The sequence below is a fragment of the Mesocricetus auratus genome, unplaced genomic scaffold (assembly GCF_017639785.1).
Source record: "Mesocricetus auratus isolate SY011 unplaced genomic scaffold, BCM_Maur_2.0 Super-Scaffold_100676, whole genome shotgun sequence".
In the NCBI taxonomy this organism is placed as follows: Eukaryota; Metazoa; Chordata; class Mammalia; order Rodentia; family Cricetidae; genus Mesocricetus; species Mesocricetus auratus.
Genome location: NW_024429266.1, coordinates 157,195,052 through 157,220,084, shown reverse-complemented (window position 1 = coordinate 157,220,084; position 25,033 = coordinate 157,195,052). Strand labels below are relative to the sequence as shown.

The 25,033-nt window shown below is 40.6% G+C and overlaps 2 protein-coding genes across 6 annotated transcripts in view; one reads left to right on the top strand and one right to left on the bottom strand.

The window, feature by feature from the left end:
- Tafa1 (TAFA chemokine like family member 1) overlaps positions 1–25,033 on the bottom strand; it is a 669,539-nt gene that overhangs the window by 450,300 nt on the left and 194,206 nt on the right. The window lies entirely within an intron of this gene.
- LOC121136565 (nuclear pore complex protein Nup50-like) lies at positions 17,094–18,854 on the top strand. The gene has a single exon (XM_040737127.1). It carries the CDS (start codon positions 17,308–17,310, stop codon positions 18,613–18,615), a length of 1,308 nt encoding a protein of 435 aa, XP_040593061.1. The 5' UTR covers positions 17,094–17,307; the 3' UTR covers positions 18,616–18,854.

Below are 25,033 nucleotides of genomic sequence, written 5' to 3'. Positions count from 1 at the left end.
TATTAAATGTTAAGTACATTCTTATAGAATCCCCAAAGGGCAAGTAGGATACCTCCTCCTTCTGTATGGAAAAGTGGATAAGTGGAGAGGGGCAGTGACTTCCTCAATGTCAAACAGCAGGAGAGTGGAGAATGACAATTGGGTTTTTACAACACAGAGACTCAAATTCTTTTGATTCAAGATTCCCTTTATTTTTTCAGATGACCCTGAAGCAACCAAAATGGTGTCTTGTCTCAGAGAACACTATATAAACATACCTTTGCTCCTACCCTCAAGCTACTCATTTTAGAGTAAGACAAGTGAACCTAAAATAATTATTATAAAACATAAAGCAATAAATCCTCTCCACCATCACTCACAACCTAGTGTGCTTGGCTGCTAGCTTTCATTTCCTCTTTCAGTCTTTAACAACCAAAACTATAAATAGTACTTTGGAAAACAGTTTACTTTGTAATAAACAACAGTTTGTATACAGTTATAATATTAATTTTCTATTCTATTGGTAAATTATTTGCCTATTTATACATATGTATGCATGTATATGTATATGTATATACCTATGTAGAAAATGTCATTCTTAGTACTTAAGCATATGTACAATTTGTTATAGATCTACCAAAGTGTACTTTACTTTTCAGAGGTAAATGTGCTAGTCTAGCTAGCTTTTCAATGCTCTTATCAAAGATCCCAGGTTGATTTCTGAATTAGTTTATGGGAAAGGATCATAGTGGAAGGAAGCACATTGATAGTACTTAAAAGGCTATTACAAGAGTAAAAACCTAAATCACATAGACCCTAGACTCCAATGAAAACCAAAATGCAGCTAAGTTTATGCCTGCCATTATCAGTGTGCCCATATATATAGGTAAGCAGAAGTCATGAGGTCCATACAAAACATTACCCAACTATGACAATCTCAAGGCAACTTTTTATAAAAGAATGTCACACATTCAAATATTCTTCCAAAACCAGTATTTAATGACCCTATGTCTATGATTTGTGATGTTACGATGTCAAGGAGCCACATAAAATATGTACCTTTTGTCAACTGTCAGCTTCCTGACATGATTTTGAGAGAAAAAAATTACAGTAGGGAAATCTTGTTTGCAATAATTCCAGGGAATTCTGAAATGGAACATTATATGCTGAAAACCATTCTGAGATAGCAAACATGAAATGTTCTAGGGATAGTAGCATGGGCTTGTGACCCTAGCTCCTTGGTGGAATTGTTACAGTAGGATCTTAATTTTGAGGTTTATCTGGGATATACAGCAAGTTCAAAATCAGTCTCAGTAACAACAAAAACAAACTGTTTTAAACTAAAAGAAGAGAGAGAGAGGATGTAGCTCAGTGGTAAAACACTTATCCAGCATTCATAAAACTTTGAAGTCAATTCGTAGGACCGCCAAAAATAAAGTCAAACAATAAAAAGTCAAAGAAAGATGCATTTTTGGGATACAAGAAGCAATTTTCCTGATTCAAGATTGAAGTGACTGATCCAGAGGAAATGTACATGGCAGCTACAAAAGAAGCTAAGGTTTCTGTGCACCTGGCTGACATCTCAACTCTACTGTAAAATGAACTACTTACTGTTGCACCTCCTAGAATCTCAAGCCTTCTGTATGTGGGGATAAAAGGCCTCCCTTGCATAGTTGGGGTCACAAGCTTTGTCAAATGCTTTTCAAGCATTTCTTTATTAAATTATTCATGTTCCTTTAATGTAGAAAGTTGTATTTCTAATTTTTATTAATGAGGAATTTGAGCTTCAATAATTTAAATATTTGTTCAGGGTCAAATAGTAGGTAAAAGCTACTCTGGGATGCAATTCCAGGAATTTGAGCTTCAGGTTCAAAGTTTAGGGTTAAACTTCTTAGCAGCTTTAAATAAATACAGAATGTCAGCCACACAAAATCACACACCATACATGCTGCCACTGCCATCATTTTTGCTTAAATCTAATGTCCTGTAAATGCATAATGTGTTCCTATCACAAAGGCAGTCATGGCATAAATAATCCTTCAAGACTCCCACAAGTAGAAGAGGCTACCCAAAGGAAGTCTTCCCTATTATTTATCTACTCATTTTCTAATTAACACAGAACAAGGATGGCCTGTCTGCTAATTTCCTTTGGAAGCCTGAAATTCAAACGCCTGTCATTGAACAAAGATTCTCTCTCCAGAAATCCCTCTAATGAGCTGGGGGAAGAGAGCATTGTTCCCTTTTAGGAAAATATCACTGGAGTTCATTGTACTCTAACTCAAATTAATTAATGCTGAGAACACCACAAACAGTGCTCTGCATGCCTTAAGCCAGTAGTGTTCCTTTCAGGTTACCAGACCCTCACTGTCCTTTAGGTCACATGTTCCAGGGTTCAGACAAGACCCATCCCTCACTCGTGGGCTCATAATGTCCAGCTGAATGTATATATCTGTCTAGCAACATCCCATGATACGACAAGCATCACAAATTGCAGCCAATCCATAAAAGCTTGTACATTATCTGTGTCACTCTAGTTCCAAGGCCAGATAGTTATTTCTGTGGTGTCTTACATCTAAGCATAAATTGGGAAGGTCTGTTTTTTTTTTCTGAGTGGAAACAGAGAACCAGTGAATCTGGAGAAGAAAGGATGTGGGGAGGGTTAGGAGAAGGGGATGGAGTTGAGGCTACAGTTGGGATATATTGTTTGAGAGAATGAATAAATAAAATAAAAAGATGCATCGATTTCATTCACTCTTAAGCATTCCTTGGATATCCTTTTATCCACCAACTCTGGTTTGAATGTCACTACAACAGTTCATGTACTAGAAACTTAACCCTCAAATTTAAGTTATGTCAAATGATACCTGGAAGTAGGGTGATCTTTGGCAGCTATTTAGCTAAGATCATGAGTATGAGGTTCTCCTGATGACATTAGTGGATGTATAATGGAAAGAGTTGAGATATGAGCTAACACACTGGTGTAGTGTCACCATGGGGTGACCTCTGCCTTGCCACCACACAGCAAGACAATCATTACTATGTGCTGGACAGAAGCCAAGGCCAAACTCATGAAAGTCTTAGTTGCAGGAACCACAAGCCAAATAAACTTTGACTCTTCAGAAATTACACAGTCTTGAGTGTTTTCAACATATGAGTTACAACACTATCCTGATTCTGTCTATAGAGCACTTTGACCTGGAGCCCTATAGGACCAACCGACTTCTTACCCTGCCTGCAATCTCACTCATAGAAATCCATGGTCCACACCTTCAGCCTGACAATAGCTGAAATACCACCCTCTTTCTCATCTTGAGAATGCATTCACACCACTTGAAAATTTATAATACAAAACTAAGAGCTATGATGTGACCTCAGCGCAGTTCTCTAGCCTCCCATCCTGTGCTTTGTGCTCAAGCAACATGAGGCATTCTCACATCTGTGCTTTTGCTCATGATCATAGCTCTTCTTCAAAAGCCACCCGCTATTACCACATCTGGTCCTCTTTCTGGTCTGCTCTTCCTCATTCTTTAAGCCTCATCTCAAGGATTACAACCTCTGGTAACAGAATTATAATGAGAATGAATGTCAAATAGTGCTTACAATATTTCTGATAGTATTCTAAGAAAATTATGGTTTTAACTTATTTATTCTTCACAATGGTTATGCCATTTTAGAGACAAAAATCTAAGTTACAGACAGGCTAAGCTAATAACTATGTCACTGCATAGGAGCACGGCCTTCCAGGCTCTGCAATTTTAAAGCACACCACATGAATGTATCTCTCAGAAAACTTCCCTAATTTCCTCCCATCACATGAACACCCACCCCCACTACCAAGATATAATTACTAGTTGACACAGACCTCTTAATTTAATCCCAGGGCCCTAGCCATTATGGTTCACATACCTGTCAGTCCCCATTGCCCTAGTGTAACCTTTAATAGAACATTCCAATAAACATGTTGAAAACTCTAGGGTTCATGTTACTCCCTTTCTCAGAAGTACTCCAAATCCACAAGTCTACCTAGCACTCTATACATACTAAATTAAAACTTAAAGGGAAGAACCCCAGGACCCTACAGTACTTGCAATCTTTGTAAAAGACTGTGTGTTCAACACTATGGAGGACTGATGAGAAAATGTAAGAATGGTACTGAATCACCCAAGGCTTCTTAGATAATGAACACTCAAAAGAATATTCACCCTCAGGACTGGGGAGATAAGTCAGAGTGATGTTTTTAATGACACTGCCCCCCAAAGGTTCAGGTGTTTGAATATATGGTCCCTGGTTAATGACACTGTTTGGGAAGTGTGCCCTTGTTGGAAGCATGTCACTGAGGAAAGACTTTGAGGTTTCCAAACCTTAGGCCATTCCCAGTGCACTTTCAGTTTTGTGGTTGCAGCTGAAGGTGTGAACCCTCAGTTTCCCGCTCCTGTCACCATGCCTTCACTCTGTCATCATGGGTTCTAACCTTCCTGAACTCTAAGCTCAAATAAACTTCTGCTATAAGTTGTCTTGGCCAAGGTGTTCTGTCACTGCAATAGAATGTTAACTAATACAGTTGATAAAGTGTAAGCTGTGTAGGTATGAAGCCCGGGTTCAATCCCCCAAGCATCATGTGAGTAAGCTTAGTGCTATGCACTTGTCTTCCCAGTGCTAAAAAGGCAAAGAAGGGAAGATCTCTGGGACTTCCTGACCAGCCAGCCTACCCAAATTGATGAGTTCCAGATCAGTCAGAGAACCTGTTTCAAAAAGAAGGGTTATGGCACCAAGTAATGATATTGATTTTTGGCCTCTACATACATGTACCCCTGCACATACATGCATATAGGCAAACATACGTACACAAACATGCTACCCCTACCTTTTTTTTTTGTTTTTTCCATCCATTTGGATACAAAGAGAAGAAAGTAAACAAATACCTAACGAATTTCTTATTAATTCAAAAGAAAGGATGGGGGAGAGAGAGAAAGCAAACAGTCTAGTTAAAAGCATAATACATGAACTTTTTTGATCAAAGTATAATTTTGGAAGAAATAAGTTTATGGCTTCCAGTTCCATGCTCTTGATGTTTGCTTCAGGTAAACCACAGGGGAAGGAAAGACACAAATATGTCTTTATCTGAGCATTGCTATTCCTGAGAATAGTGGTGCCTACTTAAGTAACATGACCCCAAGTACAGGAATTAGGGTGATTAAAGATTTAAAAGCTTAGAGCCATCAGCATGGTTGTACTATAAAGCCTCAGGACAACAGAAAAATCCAGTGAATATAAACAAGAGGGAACTGTCGGAGCTGGATAGAAATGTCATTTCTAGAACAGGTCTGCAAGAAAGCCCTGTACGGAAAGCCCAATATGGAGCCTATATATTAAACGCTTTTATGGATGCCTGCTCCTTGAGGACTAGTTCGCAGGGTACCATAAAGTGTCATACAGCCTTCCAAAGAAGAGAAGCAGCCAACACTCCTACCCAGCTATGGAGCCTGTGAACTATAACAGTGGCTAACATGGCACAACAACCCTCAGGGTGAGGTTGTCATACACACCTTGGCATTAACCAAAGGCTCTCTAGTTGCCTTTAAGACCTACTCAACAAGAAGGAAATCATGCTTAATACTGGAAATCTAGCCAACCTAGAGCTAGTGAAGTCTTGGATCTTAGATGAGAACTTACAGCCACCACTTTGCTAAGCCAGCATAATCCCTAAATATCTGTCCTTATAATCACAGATAAGTGTAGAGTCTCATCCCTCATCAAGGAAACTTCTCTTTGCCACAGATGGAGACCATTGTATGAAACCACAACCAATCAAAATCCAGAATTGTGGATTCCTGTCCCAAAAATGACATAACAATTACATAATATAGTCCAAACGCCTTCTTGTTGCAGTTCTCATTTTTTTTTGTTCATCACATACTGAGACTAGTCATTTAGTCTATCTGTCATCTAACAGCTGATGAGAAATGTTATGACTGAAGTAACATGGAAGTTTTCATTATTTCCTCTCTCCAGTCACTGTCCTTCAGAGCCAAAAGGCCAGCCATGGCTTGTTGTCTTCAGTTACAGAAGACACTACTACCAGTGAGGAATGACAAGAATGTGAATGTCAAAGGAAGCCACAGGGATTATGATGAAGCCCCCAAAGCACAGCCACACAATGTCTGAGAATTAAGTAATAGTGTAAAGGCTATCTTAAATTCCCTCCCCTGATAATGAGATTGATGACTACCTTATATGCCATCCTAGAACCTTCATCCAGTAGCTGATGGAGACAGAGGCAGACACCCACAGCTAAACACTGAGCTGAACTCCTGGAACCCAGTTGCAGAGAGGGAGGAATGATGAGCAAAGGAGTCAAGACCTGGTTGGTGAAACCCACAGAGGCTGCTGACCTGAACAAGGGGGAGGTCATGGACCCCAGATTGTTGACTGAGAGATCAGCATGGGGCTGATCCAGACCCCCTGAAAGTGGGTGTCAGTGAGGAGGCCTCAGTAATCTATGCGGCCTTGAATAGTAGATCAGTATTTAGCCCTGGCATACAAATGGACTTTGGGAACCCATTCCACATGAAGGGATGCTCTCTCAGGCTGGACACATGGGGGAGGACCTAGGCCCTGCCTGGGATGATATGACAGATTTTGAAGATTCCCCATGGAGGGCCTCACTCTCCCTAGGTAATAGAGGGAGGATGGGGTGGGGAAATTGGTGGGGGGAGAGGAGGGTAAGGAAACTGGGATTGACATGTCAAGCAAGCTTGTTTATAATTTAAATATTTAAAAAATCTTAAAAAAAGAATTATTCTTTCTAGTTCTCCTAACTTTTCATGCATCTGCCCTTCTGCCATTTCTGAATAGCAAGGACACAGCTTCATTGGGATTTGTTTCATCAGACCTACTACATAACAGTCAATTAGTGAATATTTACTGAATGGAAGGGCAGGAAGGCAGGAAGCAAGGAAGAAGGAAGCAAGGAAGAAGGAAGCAAGGAAGAAGGAAGGAAGGAAGGAAGGAAGAAGCCAGGGAAGGAGGGAGGGAGAGAGGCAGAGGAGGATGTAAGGAAGGAGAGAAAGAAAGTGTGTAATTTTAGGTAGAAACTGCATTCAACAATTAAAACCCATGTGATTTCCAAATTGAAAATAGTAACAGGATTCATTTTTGTGGCACTACTGTCTATTTTTTCCACTTGATGGCAAACACTTTGGCTACGTACAATTTGGAACTAATGCAAAGTGGTGGGTAGATAGATGATTGACATATACATGCATATCAAAGATCTACAGCTATATTTCTTTGCACACACACACATACAAATTCCTAGTGTTAAATGAAGCACCCACACAGATCTCTGCTACCAGTTTATGCTCTCCACCATGCTTGTGGGTTCCCTTGTAAGTTCTCTGAGAGAAGGAGTTTGACTGGATTACATTTGGGAAGCCATCAATACACATCAAGCACTGGGCAAGACATCTCCCTCAATGATGTCAGAAGCATGTGTAAAAACAGAACGTAAAACATAACTACTTTCTCAGTGGCTCACTAGATACCCAGGGAACATGCTTTCAAAACACAGAATTCATTATCCATTCTAGTAAAGGTTCTTATTCTAGTTGGAAAGCCTTCTTTTGGGGTTTAAGATCACAGATTGGATTTATATGATCAGATGAAAATGAATTCTGCAGTCATGCTAGAGAAATCCCAAGTAAAGCAAACAAAACGCCCTGTAATACACAAGGGAAGCCCATCAAAACAGAAAATGCTGTAAAAATAGGCAAATAAACTAGAATGCACCTATGTAGGTAGCTTTTTTTTCTTCCAGGTCAAAGTAAGACTATCCTGAACTCCTCCAAATTGTAATTTAGATAAGAGATAACAAACATTAATTAATTGCATTAATAATATAGAGGAAGTCAGCTGCATAGCTGCTTTCTTGGGTGGGTTTTGATTTCTTCACACAGCTCCCAGGCCCATCTCAGGGACCACCTGGGAAATTGACAGTAACTGAAATGTACACATCATGAATTTTTTCTCAAAAAAATGCAGATATTTCCCATAAATTGAATTAAAAGCCTTTAAATGAAAAAGAAAAAACAGAGACTCCTAGAGTCTGCAAATGTGTCCAATCTTATTAAATTGACAATGTGAGACAATTTTATTATTAAAATTATATAACAACAAAACCATAATCAGATACTTCTCAGGCAGAAAATAACAAAAAAATTACACAAAGTGTGAAATATTTTCAGAGTCATTAAGAAGCTTTCTTGGGCAAGGTATGTCACAATAAAATATTAATGTGTGCTCGTTTGTCATGTGTTAATTAGCAGAATAAGCTGTAGGAAGTCCGGATTACCATGCAAATGTTAATTAGGTCATAATTTATATCAAGCATTTCTGAGTTTAGGAGAACTGCATCTCATTTAGCAGCAGATGAACTTTAGAGATAATTTGCATATGCAACTACTTGTTTTCTACTTTAATATGACCATCGATTCCTTTTTAAAAATACAAAAACCTAGATTCAAATAGTAGTAAATTCTCAGCTAATTTGCTTAGTCACAGGATGTCTCTGGGAAATAGGAGTGGTTTTTCTGTCACCAGTCAGGCTGAAAAAAAAACAAATTATTAGTTCTTACAGGAAAAGTATCTAGTTAATTCCAGTTTTTTTTATTTCAAATTCATTTCTTCATGTGCCCATAAAGAAACATCCCTGTCACTGATGAAGAATAGGTAGTATAGTCAGAGAAGACAAAAAGGTAAATCCACTCTGAGCCCCCTGTTCATCTTCCTCCTGCATTCTCCTGGTGAAGACATGACCTCACTCTCAAAAACAAGAGGCCTTTCCTGAATATAACTTCATCACTAGCTTCTTCTGTTCTTCACTTACATATATGTTCTACCCAGGGATCTACTCTCTCATGACACCGTGGATGTATAAAACTGAGTGTTTATATCCTTATATTATAAATGTAAAAATATATCTATTATTCAGGCTTAAATTCCCTGTGCTAAGCTTCCAGCAATACTCCAGCCTCCAATGAGAGATAAACAAACAGGGACCTTCCTGATTCCCAGATTATTTCTAACAATGTAACAGTTAGACCTCGTGTTCCAACACTGATTCCTACTCCATCACAACTACTGCTTCCCACTCTCCCTAAGGCATACCAACTATATTAAGGGTGGAATTCTCAGTATAAGAAGAAATCAATCAATCATCAATAGCCATATTTCCCTTTAAAAATTATACTCATATCATTTTCACAATCAAAATACAAAACATAGATTTTTGATATGAGACTCATTTAGTATCCTTCTCAAAGTCTACTGCCTGTTACTAATATTATTCTCTGTTTATAGCATGAATGGGACCCACTCAAATAAGAACTAGCATGGAGCTTTCTACTACATACAGCACGGATGTGACAGACAGAATCCTATGTGGCCTGCTGTAGCACTTTACAGCGGGTAGAGTTTCACAGTGCTGATGATGGCTGCTGTCCACTCAGCTTAAGCCAAGTTCACTTTCAGGGAGTAGCTCTGTCCAAACAAATCTGAGAAATCAACTGGGTATACACAGCAGAGGGGGCAGCAGTAGGAGAAAGCAAGACAAAGAATAGGAGCATGCAGCTGGTACAAAGAGGAAACCCACGTCAAAGCCACTGCATGTTCAAGTCTGTGGTGGCTTCAGTGAGAATGGTCCCATAGGGTCATGCATTTGAATGCTCAGTCACCAGGGGTTGGACATGTTGACAGGATTAGAAGGATTGGGAGGTGTGGCCTTGTTGGAGGAAGTACATCAATGGGGATGGATTTTGGGCTTTGAAAAGCCTATGCCAGACCTACTCTCTTTGCTTGTGGATCAGGATGTAGCTCTCAAATGTTTCTCTGGCACCCTGACTGTCTGTCACCATGTTCGCTGCCATGGTAATAATGGTCTAAACCTCTGAAGTTGTACGCAAACTCCCAATAAAATGTTTTCCTTTATAAGAGTTACTTTGGTCATGGTATCTCTTCACAGCACTAGAACATTGACTGATAGTCCAACCACCCACCCTAACATGATGGCTTGTGATGGTGAGATTTGAAGAATCCACCTTTTCATTGTGGAGTGCCTACCCACTAAAAAGAGCAATCGAAAGCTAGCTAATTGAATTATCCATGAGTCCATTTAAAAAAGAAATATTGCTCAATAAAATTAAATGGCCTCTCTCAAGCCCACACCTTCACTCTTTTATTTTTCCCCTAAGGCATATGTACCTGACATCCATGAGAAAAAGCCACAGCTCAACAGGAGACTAAGCCCACATCACAGTGGACAACATGGTCTCCACATTCATGGGGCCTCAGAGTGAAAAAAGATGGCTATAAAATCTCAGTGCAAAGATTCCTGGCAAAGCATGTGCATATGCTTCTTTGCCTGAAATTATATCAGTGAGTTTTATTTCTTCAAGATCAAATATCATGGTCTTAAATACTATTAAAATAAAATCATATATTCTAGAGTCACAAAATGAAGTTGCACTAGTCACTGTATACTTGGGGTCTGCCTGTGTGTGATTTCTCCTTTGGAAGCAGTTGGTATAGAAACTATAGTGATGAAGTTGTGGTAGAAGAGGCTGCTTTACATGTGCTGTGCAACACACATGTAAAGTTACTGCTAGGAGACAGGCAGGCACTGACCACTTAGGGAAGCTACACTAGCAAAAGAAGAAAAGGATTCTAAAAGAGCACCCACATATACCTATGTACATACACATATGCATACATATATACATACATAAATGTGTTGTGATTTGTTTTACTCTTTTAGTTTTTGAGGGGCCCACGATCAAGCTCCCAAATAAGTATACATGGACTCTTATTATTACTTATAAATGCCTGGTCTTGGCTTGGCTTGTTTCTAGTCCTTTTACATTTTCCCTCTGGGCATTTCTCTTTTATAATTCTGCATATCTTACTTTCCTTCTTACTCTGTGGCTGACTGGCCCCTGATGTCCTCCTCTCCTTGTTCTGTCCTTGCTCTTCTTTATTTGTTCTCTTTCTATTTATACTCTCTGTCTGCCAACCCCACCTATCCTCACTCCTGCCTCACTATTGGCCAGTCAACTCTTTATTTGACCGTCAGGTGTTTAGACAAGCAAATAATCACAGCTTCACTGAGTTAAACAAATGCAGCATAAACAAAAGTCACACCCCTTAAAATAATATTCTACTATATTCATGTACTGTTGAAATGTAGACCTCTGAGAGATTTAAGGATAATACTAAGACATCAGGACAAACATCTCTTCCTTTCCAGGTTGGCTACTGGAAGAATCAGGAGCCAATTGCCTATTTCATTTCATGAGTGAGATGTAGGCATCAGATTGACTATAATTATACATTGTGTGTGTGTGTGTGTGTGTGTGTGTGTGTGTGTGTGTGTGTGTGTGTGTGTGTGTGTGTGTGATGTCTGTGTCTTACTGCTGGGGACCAAAGAGAGGTCTTGATGATGCTAGGTGATTATTGTTCTGTCATTAAGCAGTATGTTCTAGTTTGATCTTACTTGCTTTGATAAATACCATGATCTAAATGACCCTACTTTGTGTCCAGTTAACAAAACCTAACCAGCACCTCATATAACTCTAGTGACAGGAGAGATTCACTTGTACCTAGGAATTACAACTGAGGCACCTAAGTCTAAACAATTATACTATCTAGTGGCACTTGGGGTCAAAATGCCTAATAATATGTAAATCCAACTAGTATGCTTCACAAAAGTTCTTATTTCATCCCATCTTTAATTAATTCACTTAGGTTTGACTATTGGCTAAATAGTAGACTAGAGACTAGATAAAGATTATCTACAAGGCTTTTTGTTTGAATTTAGTTATTTATGTCCAATATCATGCACAAAAGTACTCCATCATCCCAACACTGCTTAATGTTCTTATATACCATATACATATATACAGAGAGATACAGATATAGATATACACGTATATAGCTAGATATATAGATATAGATATAATATAACTGCCTAATATACTATTTCATAACAGCTTTATTTGTAATAGCCAGAAATTGGAAGCAACCTAGATGTCCCTCAACCGAAGAGTGGATAGAGAAAATGTGGTACATTTACACAATGGAGTACTATTCAACAGAAAAAAACAATGGAATCATGAGATTCGCAGGCAAATGGATGACACTAGAAGAAACCATCCTGAGTGAGGTAACACAGTCACAAAAAGAGAAACATGGCATGTACTCTCTCATATATGGAATTTAGACATAGATCTGGGGAGTGCCAGCCTACAATCCTATGGCCAGAGAGTCTGGGAAACAGAAACTTCATTTAGTGGCTGATCGAAGAAGAGGCAGACTCCCTCGGTTAAGTACTGAGCTGAACTCAAGAAAGCCAGTAACAGAGAGGGAGGACTGATGATCAAAGGGATTAAGACTGGGCTGGTTTAACCCCCAGAAACAGCTGACCAGACAAAGGTTAATTCTTGAATCCCAGGCATCAGCCTGGGAATCCAGCATGGGACTGATCAAGACCCCCTGAATCTGGGTGTCAGTGAGGAGGCCTAGGTAATCTATTGAGCCTTGGGCAGCAGATCAGTACCCATCCCAAGTATACACACGGACTTTGGACTCCCATAGAACAATGTGAGGTGCACTCTCACCCTGAACTCTTGGGGAAGGGTCTAGGCCCTGCCCTATATGAAATGACAGACTATGGACCCCCCATGGAGGGCCTCACCCTCCCTGGGGGAATGAGGGGATAACGGAGGGGGGGAAGTTGGGGGGAGGGCACGGGAGGAGGGGAGGGAAAGGGAGAGGGACCTGGAACTGACTTGTGAAGCAACCTTGTTTCTTATCTAAATTTAAACTGGAAAATAAAATAATAAAAAAATTAAAAAAACAAAGAATATGATACCACTTAGTACAATTATGCATAATATTAAATGTATTGCATGCATGCTAATCATATTATATATTCAATTATATACCTGTTTATAACACAAATATTTATAAATTATATAGCATGAATATTAAATAAAAGAATTTTTGCTAATATTAAAGTTTCTTCCATCCTCCCATATTTTATGAGCATATATTTATGATTAAATGGGACTGTGAACTTGATATATTCTCACTAACTTAGTAAATTAAGCTGTCAGTCATAGGAGGGTAAGGAAGATACCCAGTGTTATTTCTTTGCAGCACTGATGCAGGAAACTGGCTTTAGTGGCTGTGGGAGCTCTGCTTTAAGTGATGGGAATTAGCCCATAAAACAAATAGTGAAGCTGTGAACCACAGATAGCTTTAGAGCTGTCACACAACAATCTACAGAGTGCAGATTTCTATACCAGGCAGCCTTTGCAGGGTGTAGAAGACATATTGACTCTGACCCAAGAAAAGTCAGCTCTGCCTTTACTTAAGAAAGAGAACTGTTGGCCAGGGGTAACAGGATTCTAAGACAACTATTAAAGGAGAGAAAGTGGTTTCCATGCACTTGAGCTATAATTACCAGGTTCACACCTCTTTATCGTTAAGCAACTTATAAACTATAAGCAATGAGAAACTCCTTTGATGTGAATAAATCAGTTTAACACAGGCTATAAGTGGATCTGAGTACATACAGGAGCTTATGGATTATAAATGCTGTTCAATGCCTTCATATCTCCATATCTTCAATGACTCCTGAAGAATTCCAGCTGGGGCTTCCTGGACCACATATTACCTTTTATACTAGGACTCAAGTCAAGTCACCCTGACCAATGTCAGATGAGTTAAAATACCCACAATGTATTGCTGTCTGGGAAGAATTCTTAGCCAGTGACTCTCAGGAATTGATTTGCCAATTCCCCAGCAGCTTCACTCTGTATTGGGAATTTAAGGAAGTTTGTATTTTGTCCTAGTTCTCAGTTTCCTGTGGGTTTAAGCACTGTGCTTACTATGATACCTTAATGTCTTCCTGAATAGTTGTTTCACCTAATATGTCCTCCTGTGTTTTCTAGCTAAATTTTGCCTGAGCATATATACATGGCATCAAGACATTTGGAAATAGAGGGATCAAGGAAAGTGAACTATCAAATTACATACCAAGATTGTACAAAGAATAGCAGCTGAAATTTATCTGAAACTGAGAAGTTTTTTTTTCTTTCATTTGGTTTGATTTTAGTCTTGTTTTTGTTTGGGGATTTAAGGCTTACTGTGCTTACTTGTGTGAGGAAGTCTTTGGAAAGTAAAAATGAACTAAACACTTCAGTTGTAAACCAAAGTGGTCTTAGAAAAGGTTATTTTAAAAAAAACATTAAAATTACACTCACTTTCATGTGTGTATGAGCACAGTATGCATGTGTGGATATGTGGCAGCCAAAAGACAACTCAGGAGCATCTCTCTTTCCACTATGTGGTATCCCCAGTATTGATGGTATTGAACTCAGGTTCGTCAGGCTAGGCATCAAATACCTTTACCTGCCTCGCCATCTCACCAGCCTCAGGAAAGGCATCTTTAGAATTGACCCTTGAAGGAAGTGAGGAGATGCCTCTGTGTGTAGGACACTCACCTTGCAAGCCTGAGGATTAGAGATCAGATCTCCAGAACTCACTTAAAGCTGGGCAGGCATGGCAGCTGTCTGTAATATCAGCACTGGATAGCAGAAACAGGGGACCCCCCCCCCCAGAGCAAGCTGGCTAGCTAGACTAGTAAAAATAGATCATCTCCAGGAAGTTCAAGGAAAGACTCTGCCTCAGTAAATAACATAGAGAATAAGCCAGGTAGATATAAGATGCCAACTTTTTGGACCTCCACAAACAAGTACTCCCTATCACATGCAAACATGCATATAAACACACCACATACACATGACAAGGTGTTGGGGGTGTAATTAACCTAAGAAGGTTGAAACTAGCCAACTCAAACAAAATTGCCCTTATGGGTTAGACCCTGCGAATGCTATGCTATCAGGATTGCCAGCAGTCTTACCTGAGCTGACCTGGCATGGGGCATAGCTGGAGGATGGTGCAGTGGTGTTTGTGATCTCTCTGCCTCCTGAGAAGTCATTGGAATGATTGCGGAATTCCAGAGGGATTCCAAGTGTAACCATGAGAAGAAAGAAGGAAAGGACAGAATAAAGTCCGATGAATACCAACTCAGGGCAAGAAAGAATGCCAGAAGACTTGAAGGACAACATGAAAGGAGACTCTCAGCTTCTGCAGATAAGAGATCAGACTGGAAACTGGTAGGAGGGAGGAGTAGGGAGAGCTGATCGGATAGAGAAAAACATAGCTACTCTTCCTGCATTAGAATTCAGCAGAACTTTGACTCAAATGAAGGCCTTGAAAGATGACCACACTGCTGTCTTCAAGGTCTACCCCATGGTCTGATAACCAAGGTCATTCCAGCATGGCATCATAAGGACAGTGCCAACTCTGTATCATGAAGTACAAATTACTCAATGGTGGCATTTCACAATCAGGTGAACAGATTTCTGTGGAACTCATATGTGTCTTAAGACATGTACCTTTGGGTGGGGAAGGGAGCCACATATGGTGAGGGAAAATTTATCGCTATGGAGGTTCTAACTACATAGAGAATAATAGAAACTGGGCTTTCCCACCTTCTGCCCTTCAACCCATGAGTAGCTTTCAACTGACATTTTCAAGTTGGGAAACAAATATCCCCACTGGCTCCACTTAGGTGGGGCATCTCTGACAATGAACTTTACACATTTCTGAGACTTTAACTATAGAGGTCTTAACCTTGTCACAAAGGATGACAGGAAGCTTGTCAGTGAGACAGTTGAATTCCCTTCCATCCTTCCCATTCCTGAGATTGTGTTTGATGTTTTGTTTTCCACCCAATGAAAGTTCTTAAACCCAAATCTTTGCCTGATGGTGTGCTTGCAGGAAGGCCCAAACCAAGACATGGAAATGAATATCTCAAAGCTAAGATTTCAGAGCATCCTTGGTTGTCAGCAAAAGTGAAACAGCAAAGGAACACACTAGTATCAAATTAAGGATTTGAGGATCTTATTATTTAAGGTAACTAGCAGTTCACTTGAAGATGTTAGGACATAGTCTAGACTTTAGTAGCCGCATCAGATATTTGCTGAATGAATGAATAAAAAGCAAATAACATTAACTCTAACCTCTACTATAACTCACAGGGTGGCAAGTTCTACCTGTTAAATGATGAATGATAAATAGTTTAGGTTTACAGAGAACTCAATGTCTATTGAAACTATTTATGTCTATTGTTGTGTAAAAACAGCTATGTATAATGAATGTAGATGCATTTCAATAAAACTTTTTTGAAACCACATGCTAGACCACAAGGCATTGTTTCCTAATCTCTGGTATAATCAAGTTGGTTTCACTACCAAATAAGTTAGAGGGAATCCAGAAAAGTTCAGGTGTCTCTGATGACTATTTTGATACTTTTTAAAATATAAACGTATTTCATTATTTAAGATCACCCTGATTTGCTGGAAACTTCACTGAGCATTTGGGAGACGCTACAGCACAGAAATTATGAAGAAATAAAATGTTACACAATATATAGCAAAGGCACATGCCACAGTTGGCTTGAGAGGAGAAAGACTCAGTAGCCTTTTCTAAATTGCAGTTTCACCTTCTATGGTTTCAGTTACAAGAAAGTAAGTGGGCTCTAAAAATATTGAATGTAAAATTCTATAACTAAGCAGCAGATGAGTTTCAAATAACTCTGTAAAGGTACATCATATTTTATTACTGTTGGTGGTATCTTAAACCTAATTCAAAAATATTTCAAATGATATGTGTGTATGTGTGCGTGTGTGTGTGTGTGTGCATGCATAAACACATACATGCATATACAAACTGAGTTCGGTGATATCTACAGTTGCAGGCATTCATTGAGGGTCTGGAACCTATTGCCTTGATAAAAGCAGAAGATCACTACATATATGTCCCTTAAAAATGGACAGCAAAATTGGGGAAGAGAAATACAAGAAGGTGAAGTGGTCTAAAAAGCAAATGTGGTGTTTTCATTCCTATTGGAAAAAGAAATCTTAGATTTTACTGAATACAGGCATACAGACCAAGGTCCTGAATAAAGTCCGTTAAAATTTAAATAGCCCCGAGAGATTCCAGTCTGGAGCGCGCTGTGTGGTCACCGTTCCCCAGGTGGTATCGGGCCCAGGAGGCCCTTCGCTCAGTGAGGGACACAGAGGAGGGCTATGGACATGTTTTCGAGAAGCCAGATTCACTGAAAGCCAAATCTCCCCAGGCTCCTGATAAAGACAGCTCTCAGGACCCACGGAGAGCTGCGAGGACCCCGAGCAGCAGTCAACATTTATGGCAAAAAAAAATGCCAAGAAGGAAGTGACAGGCAGGAACTGGAATCAAGACGCTGAAGAGGAGGGAACATTCTCACTGGCCAGTCAGGATGTCCTGAGGAATAGAACCATAAAGAGAGCCAAGCGGAGACACACCAGATTCCAGTCAGATGGTGGAGGGACTTCCAAAGGGGATAAAGGCTTGGCTGTGACTTCCGGAGGAGGAGAATTTGGCAATGGCCCTGGAGAGAAGCCTCGGGAAGGAATAACAACCAGAAAGAACACAGCCAAGGCAGCCGCGGAGCCCAAGGCAGCCCTGGGTTCTGTCACTGCAAATGGCCCCACCTCTTTGGACCACGAACAGACCTCAGATCCCCAGACTAATGGCCACAGTCAGCATGCTGCCTACTTGGGCCTTTCTTTCAGTCAAGCCTATGCTGCGAGTGTCTACCACAGGCAGTTGACTGGACTGAACTGCTCTGTCCGGGACTGGATAGTGAAGCACGTGAACGCAAACCCGTTCTGCGACCTGACGCCCGTCTTTAAACAGTATGAGAAGTACTTAGTAGCCATCGAAAAGCAGCTCCACAGCAGCTATGGCTGTCTTTCCGAAAGAGAGCTCCACAGGGGTTTGGTTGGGACACAGCCTCCTTCCCTAGGTGTTGCCGCCACCGAACTGCAGCCAGCATCTGTGGCCTCTGAAAAGACAGAGTTAGTAGTGGACAAGACAGCAGACCCCCCGCAGGGAGCGACAATGACTTTGTGTAACTTTGTCAAGAACACTGAAAGCCCATGGTCCTTAAGCTCTGGTCCCATGAATGGAGTGTCATCGCCCACCAGAAGCTCCAGCTTCACGGGTAAAGGCACCACCCCGAGGAAACCAGCATCCGCAAAAGCTCTGGAAAGTCCAGCACATGGCGGCAGTGATGAAAGCAAAGACAAAACGGATGAGCTGCCCAAGGCGGTCCTCATTGAAGGGAAGGAGGAGGACGTTTTCTACTCCAAAAAATGTAGACTATTTTACAAGAAAGACAATGAATTTAAAGAAAAAGGTGGGGGCATACTGCAGTTAAAAGCCACAGCCAATCAGAAGACGCGGCTCTTGGTGCAGGATACGAAGTTAGGCAACATACTCCTAAACGTTCTGGTCCCTCCCAACATGCCCTGCACCCGAAAGGGGAGGAACAATGTCCTCATCATCTGTGTGCCCAACCCACCGCTTGATAAGAAGAGTGCTGCCATCGAGGTCACCATGCTCATTCGGGTGAAGACATGTAAGGACGCAGAGGAACTGCACAAAATTTTACTGCAGAGAAAGGGTGCTTGAGCACAAAATCCACTGGGGAGCTTGCCAACTTCCTGCTTTTTTGTTCTGTCCCCCAAATGTAGTTACTTATCTGTTTTGTTTATGACACCCTAAAAACTTCCATGTGACAAAAATTTTTGTGAGGAAAATTAAGGCCAGCAAAAACTTCAGTGTTCAGTTGAGTGTGGAGAAAGTGTTCTCCCTTTTTCAGAACTGCCTAACATGCAGAATACTTTTAAATAAAAAGATTTTGGAAATTTTTTTGATATTTATTTACTGAGTAAATTAAGTATAGGTGATTTCTTGGCAATAAATAAATAGCCCATCTACAGTGGGAGTGACATTTTAAACAATTTACAGTAAGATCCTCCTTGAAGACTTTGTCCAATTAGGCCCACCTTCTTCCATACCACAGAGTATCTGCCTTCATTGTCATCCTGTCTGCAGTGGCTCTCTCTTCTAGTGCTAACAATGTCAAAGGCTGTGGCCTAGACCTAGACCAGGGTGTTGGGTAACATATAACAGACCCTCCAGAGCAGTAGTTCTCAACCTTTCTAATGCTGCAATCCTTTAATTCAGTTCCTTGTGTTGTGTTAACCCCAACCTTAATTATTTTTGTTACTACTTCATAACTGTAATTCTGCTACTGTTATGAATCATAATGTAAACATCTGTGTTTTCTGATGGCCTTAGATAACACCTGTGAAAGGGCCATTCAGCCTCATAGGGGCCATGACCCACAGGTTGAAAACTACTGCTCTGATTCTAATTCCATTCCATTGGTATACACGTACTCTGGCTTTCTTTCACCATTCTGTATCTCCAAGGAGAAAAAAAATCGTGGATAATGCTGGCGACATAAATGTCTCCTGTCCAAATCAAGCCAAATGGTTTCTGCCCATGAAGCAAAAGTGAGTATCCCTGATGGAGAGTGGCATTCTTTGTAAGTCCAATTCTCATTGAAACCAGTTATAAAATATTATTATACCACTAGATGTGGAATCAAATCTTTGAGGGTCATTCATTATGTCTGTATGAGTCATGACTCATCTTTTCAAAATTAGCCATCAACAGTAGACCAAGATGCAAAAGCAAACTGGATAGGAAAAACTATATGATTCAATATTGTGACAGACACACTGTTGCAATGATAGATGAATAGCGGATCAGATTGACAGGTAAGATGAATGGAGTTGACCAAACAAGATGTCGAACCAGAGTGGGGCGTTGGTGGCGCACGCCTTTAATCCCAGCACTTGGGAGGCAGAGGCAGGCAGATCACTATGAGTTTGAGGACAGCGTGTTCTACAGAGGGAGTTCCAGCACAGGCTCCAAAGCTACACAGAGAAACCCTGTCTCAAAAAAAACCAAAACGACATGGAACCAGGAGATAAAACTGGGTAGAGTGCAAATTTGAAATATGCTTTGTAAGTGGGAACTGTGCTCGAACTCCCATTCAAAACCCTATGTCTTGGTTGTAGTGTGCATCTTCTCAGGAGATGCCCTTCTTTAATCATCACAGAGCTTCCATGTGGGATGCAGGAGGGTTGGAAAGCTTATAAGAACACTAGATTCCTCACAGTAGCTATGGAAACCTGTTGATGGCCAGGTGAAAGCTGGCTGCCAACAGCGAGACCATTAAGACTCCAATAACTTTTTGAAAATTCCATAAATATATATGGATTTTTGTCACTTTTGTACCCCATTACCCTCTTATCCCACTCCTGGTGAAACCGTTCTTCATCCGTCTTGTGCCCTGATGTCCTGTGTTGGTGGTGGGTGGATAGTGAGTGTATGTCCCTGAGTATAATTATAGGTGCTTGGATGAACATGAGCTGGGAGCTAATTTGCTAGACTGTGAGCAGCTTACAAATGGCTATACATACCACTGACGAAAATTACAACCCTTCCCCAGAATTCATTAAGAGCCTATAGTCCCTAAATGAGGGTTAGGCCTCAGAAGTCCCTACCATTGCATGATGAAATGGTAAGGACCCAATCTGGTATAGGTATGGCACGGGTGAAGACAGTTACAGTGAGAACATCATGAGCACATTGACTGCTTCATCTAGAAGACAGTGTCCACAGCACTTATCCCCACCTTCTGGCTTTCATCTTCTTCCTGCCCCCTCTTTTATGATGTTTCATAGCCTCAGAACAGGCAACAAGGATGTCCTGTTTAAGGTTAATCACCCCATAGTCACCCAAAGTTCACAGTCTGACCATTTGTGAGTCTGCCCTCTGCAAAACGAATCTTTTCTGGGAGCAGTGCTAGAGGGGGCAGGAAACATGAAGAGGCTGGAGAAGAACCGGGCACTGCAATCCTCTAAGCATGGCACATCCATTGCAAGCATGAACTCACAGGACCTGAAGCTGTCAGCACTGAGACTGTTAAAGAAAATTAGCCATGGGTGAGAGAGGAACTCATAGGGTCCTACTCCTCCATGCTGAGCTATTGGCTATGGATAGATTCCGGGAAAGAGAACGCATTGTCTTTTGAGTTGTATACCTACCAATGAGTCCACCAAGCTCCAATGAAAAGTTACAAACCAATGGCCACACATATTATCCTGATTAAATTCAGTGTGGCACAAAACAAAACCAGCAAACACGAAGATATGGGAAAGAAACTTAAAGGGAGGATAGAGGGTTGACATAAGTAATAAGGAGATAAAAAGGATAGGAATAAATGTAATTCAAATGCGTTATATATTTGTATTAAATTGCCAAGGAACGGGTTTCGAATGCAGTTTGACACTGTGCATTTAGCAAAGCATTAGGAGTAGATTTTTTACCCTGGGGCCTATGACCTCCCTAGACACCAGCTAGACCCGCCCTTTTTGTGTGTAATTAAAAATTATCTTGCAAATTTATTTGTCAAGTTGAAAGATCTCCATATTTAGCAATAAGAGAAAGAAGTCATGGTGATGGGAAAGAGCTATTAGTAATTGCTCCAGTGTGGTGAAATTTAGAAGGTAGAGCATTTGAATGGGGGGGGGGCTATTTCACTTCAAAGCCATGCTGTCACAATATTGAGAGTTAAACAGTTATGAATAACAGCCTTGCAGACTTCCCACTGCCCGACACCTCTATAATTTATGGAGAAAAGGCTTCTTTAAATCACAACAAAGATCAGCGTTTGGGGGGCTGTCCTTTGTCAGCTCCAATTGTTCCAGATTGATAGAAAGATACGGAATGCAAAGGACATCATTCGCATTGTCAAAACAATTCTTCAGTGTTTAAATTTGATTTAGGAGAAAATAAATTACACATTTTTCATCAACTAGGCACCTGACAAGAGTTTTGTTCAATGATAGTGCCATTCAAAAAGAAAGAAAAAAATTACCTTCCATGACTGCATGTACTTATCTTGACAAAATATTTCCATCCATCTTTTCAAAGCCTATGAGCCAGAAAAATTGATGATAATTTATAAATCATGTGTGATATTATGACATACACTGTGTCAAATATTAGAGGTTAAGAGTTCAGTAGTGACATATCTAATTTAAGGGCTCACACTGGCACTAATGCCAGTTTAAGCCAAATAAATCTTGCCACAGGAGTTAACATTATTGGCTTCTCTACATGGCATGCCAGTGGCTCTCTCTTCCCTGGATAGAGCAAGCTGCAAAGCCTCTAGAATTATCAAACAGCCCTTTTATTTGAACCCTACAATTCTTAAAAATATTTCAATATTTTAGCAAATATTTGTACCAGATCTGAGTCTTAAGAAAAAAATATAGGAAATTAGCCTGTAGTTTTCTCTCCAAAATAACTCTGGTGGATTTTCAGTAAAGAGGATAAAGGACTGGAAATCTAAATAGGTGTACATAAACATTTATTCAATTCTAAATGTGCCAGATATTATTTTAAGACAAATATGTAGAGTAACCTAAGCAATCTATGTAATGACCTGGTGAATTAGTTGTATTCATCACCCTCATTTTATAGGTGAGAAACATGATGGTGTGGTAATATACATTTTGCATAAAGACTCAACACAGAGCCTGGGCGGTGGTGGCATATGCCTTTAATCCCAGTACTCCAAAGGTAAGGGCAGGCAGATCTTTTTGAGTTCGAGACCAGTCTGGTCTACAAGAGCTAGTTCCAGGACAGCCTCCAAACCAAAGTTGCAGAGAAAACCTGTCTCAAAAAGCCAAAAGAGAGAGAGAGAGAGAGAGAGAGAGAGAGAGAGAGAGAGAGAGAGAGAGAGAGAGAGAGAGAGAGACTCAATACAGAAAACCCTTTAGGAAAAAGCTCAAAACCAGGCAGGGTTGTACAGAGCATATTTCACACCTCTCTCTACTGTCTCTTGAGAAATAAAAGCTCTTTTAGCTAATGTATACAGGTGTAGGGGAAGGTACATAGACTCCTGAGAAAAATAATGGACAATCAATGGTAGTTCATGAATTTTCACTGAATCAAGATCACTTTCACTTGCAGATACACTGTGTATAGCTGCTTTCATGCTACAAGGCCATATTGCACAGAAGCAATATATTATAAGGACTGTACAGAAACAATTACTATTCTTATCTATTTTAGTGTGTGTATATTATATGCTTATGTGTGTGCATAGATGTGCTGTATGTAGAGGCTAGATGTTGACCAGGTGTCTTTTTCTACCCCTCTTCATCTTAGTATCTAAGACAGGTTCTCTCTCTCTCTCTCTCTCTCTCTCTCTCTCTCTCTCTCTCTCTCTCTCTCTCTCTCTCTCTGTGTGTGTGTGTGTGTGTGTGTGTCTCAACCTAGAGCTTATTGTTATAGCTGTTGAACTTAACAGCAACCCCTGGGAATCCACATATCTCTGTTATTAGCATTTCTGTGTGTATTGGCATCCAAACTGATGTCTTTGAGCTTGCCTAGCAAACATGTAGCCAGCCCATTGAACTATCTATCTAATTCACAAAAATATTACAAATTGGCCTTTTAAGGAACTCTCTCACTTGTTTAGACCTTGTCCTAGAAGTTGCAAAGCTATTCCCTCCAGTGGTTACAGAAAGAGAGGACCTGAATCCAGGTCAGTTCCTTACCCAGGTTCTCATACAGAGGACTCTCTAATGATGATACAAATGGTTCCAGCAGAGAGCTAGAGCTTTCTGTAAGCCATTATGGAATGCCTTTCATTGATATAAACACCATAGTCCTCTAACACTCAGTAAGGTACCATTGCATGGCATGGCAGAGGCTGAAGCAAGCTAGCCCAGTGCCCTCTCAATTTATTGCTATGCAGAGAGCCCTTTTCTCTTAATGTCCTTGGAACAGGTTACCAAATATAGGGCAAGTGAGATGCTCCAAAGACTATACCACTGATCATACTCAGGGAGAACCCCAAGAAAAATCAGTGAGGAGTCCCTCAGTCTGACCCTAGACTGAGGCATACCCAAAATCTGAAACCTAGCCTGTTTCCAGTTTCTAGGACTAGCTAGTTTGAGACTACATCCTTTATTGGATCTCTCCTTCCCAAGAACTTATTCCTCACTTCCAACACACATTGTCTATAACTGTCTTTTTAAAAAAATATTTGAATTCTTACGTCAATGTCTGTTTCTGAGGAAAATGAAGCTAAAGCATGTCAGATTTTCTGGCAAAAACACTGTAATGGCTATTCTTGGTTGTCAACTTGACTATATCTGGAATGAACTACAATCCAGAAACGGAGGGCACACCTGTGATCCAGATATTGAGGCAGGAAGACAACATGTCTTTGATCCAGATTTTGAGGTGGGATGATCAACCTTCACTGTGGGCCACACCTTCTTCTGGAAGCCTATATAAAGACAATGGAAGAAGGAAGGAACGGCTTGTTCTTTGCAAGCTTGTCCTCACCTTGTCAGCACAGCCTTCACTGGCACTGGAGCCTACTTCTTCGGGATACCTGGGCCTATTTGGGACAGCATATCCCACACTTGGGTGTGTTACTCTAGCTCATACACCAAGTGACTCGCAAAGCTGCTATCCTTGCGTGGAGTCTGGAAGAGGAGAAGGATTTTTCAACACATCCAGGCTGCTGTGCAGGCTGTTCTGCCACTTGGACTGCGTGACCTGGCAGACCCTATGGTACTTGAGGTGTCAGTGGCAGATAGGGTGTTGTTTGGAGTCTTTGGCAGTTCCTATAGGTGAATCACAGAAGAGATCTTTGCGATATTTTGGAGTAAGGCTCTACCATGATCTGCAGACAGGTATTTTCCCTTTGAAAGACAATTCTCAGCCTGCTGTTTGGCATTAGTAGAAACTGAAGTGGATAGCTGCAGCATGATAACTCCTTTCTGGAGCTACCCTGAAAGGTACTGGTGAAGGAATATCTTCACAGTGGGCAGAACTTTGGGCAATATATATGGTATCACAGTTTGTTTGGAAGAAGAAATGGCCAGATGTAGAACTATTCGCTGACTCATGTGGTGTAGACAATGGATTGGAAAATTGGTGAAAAAGA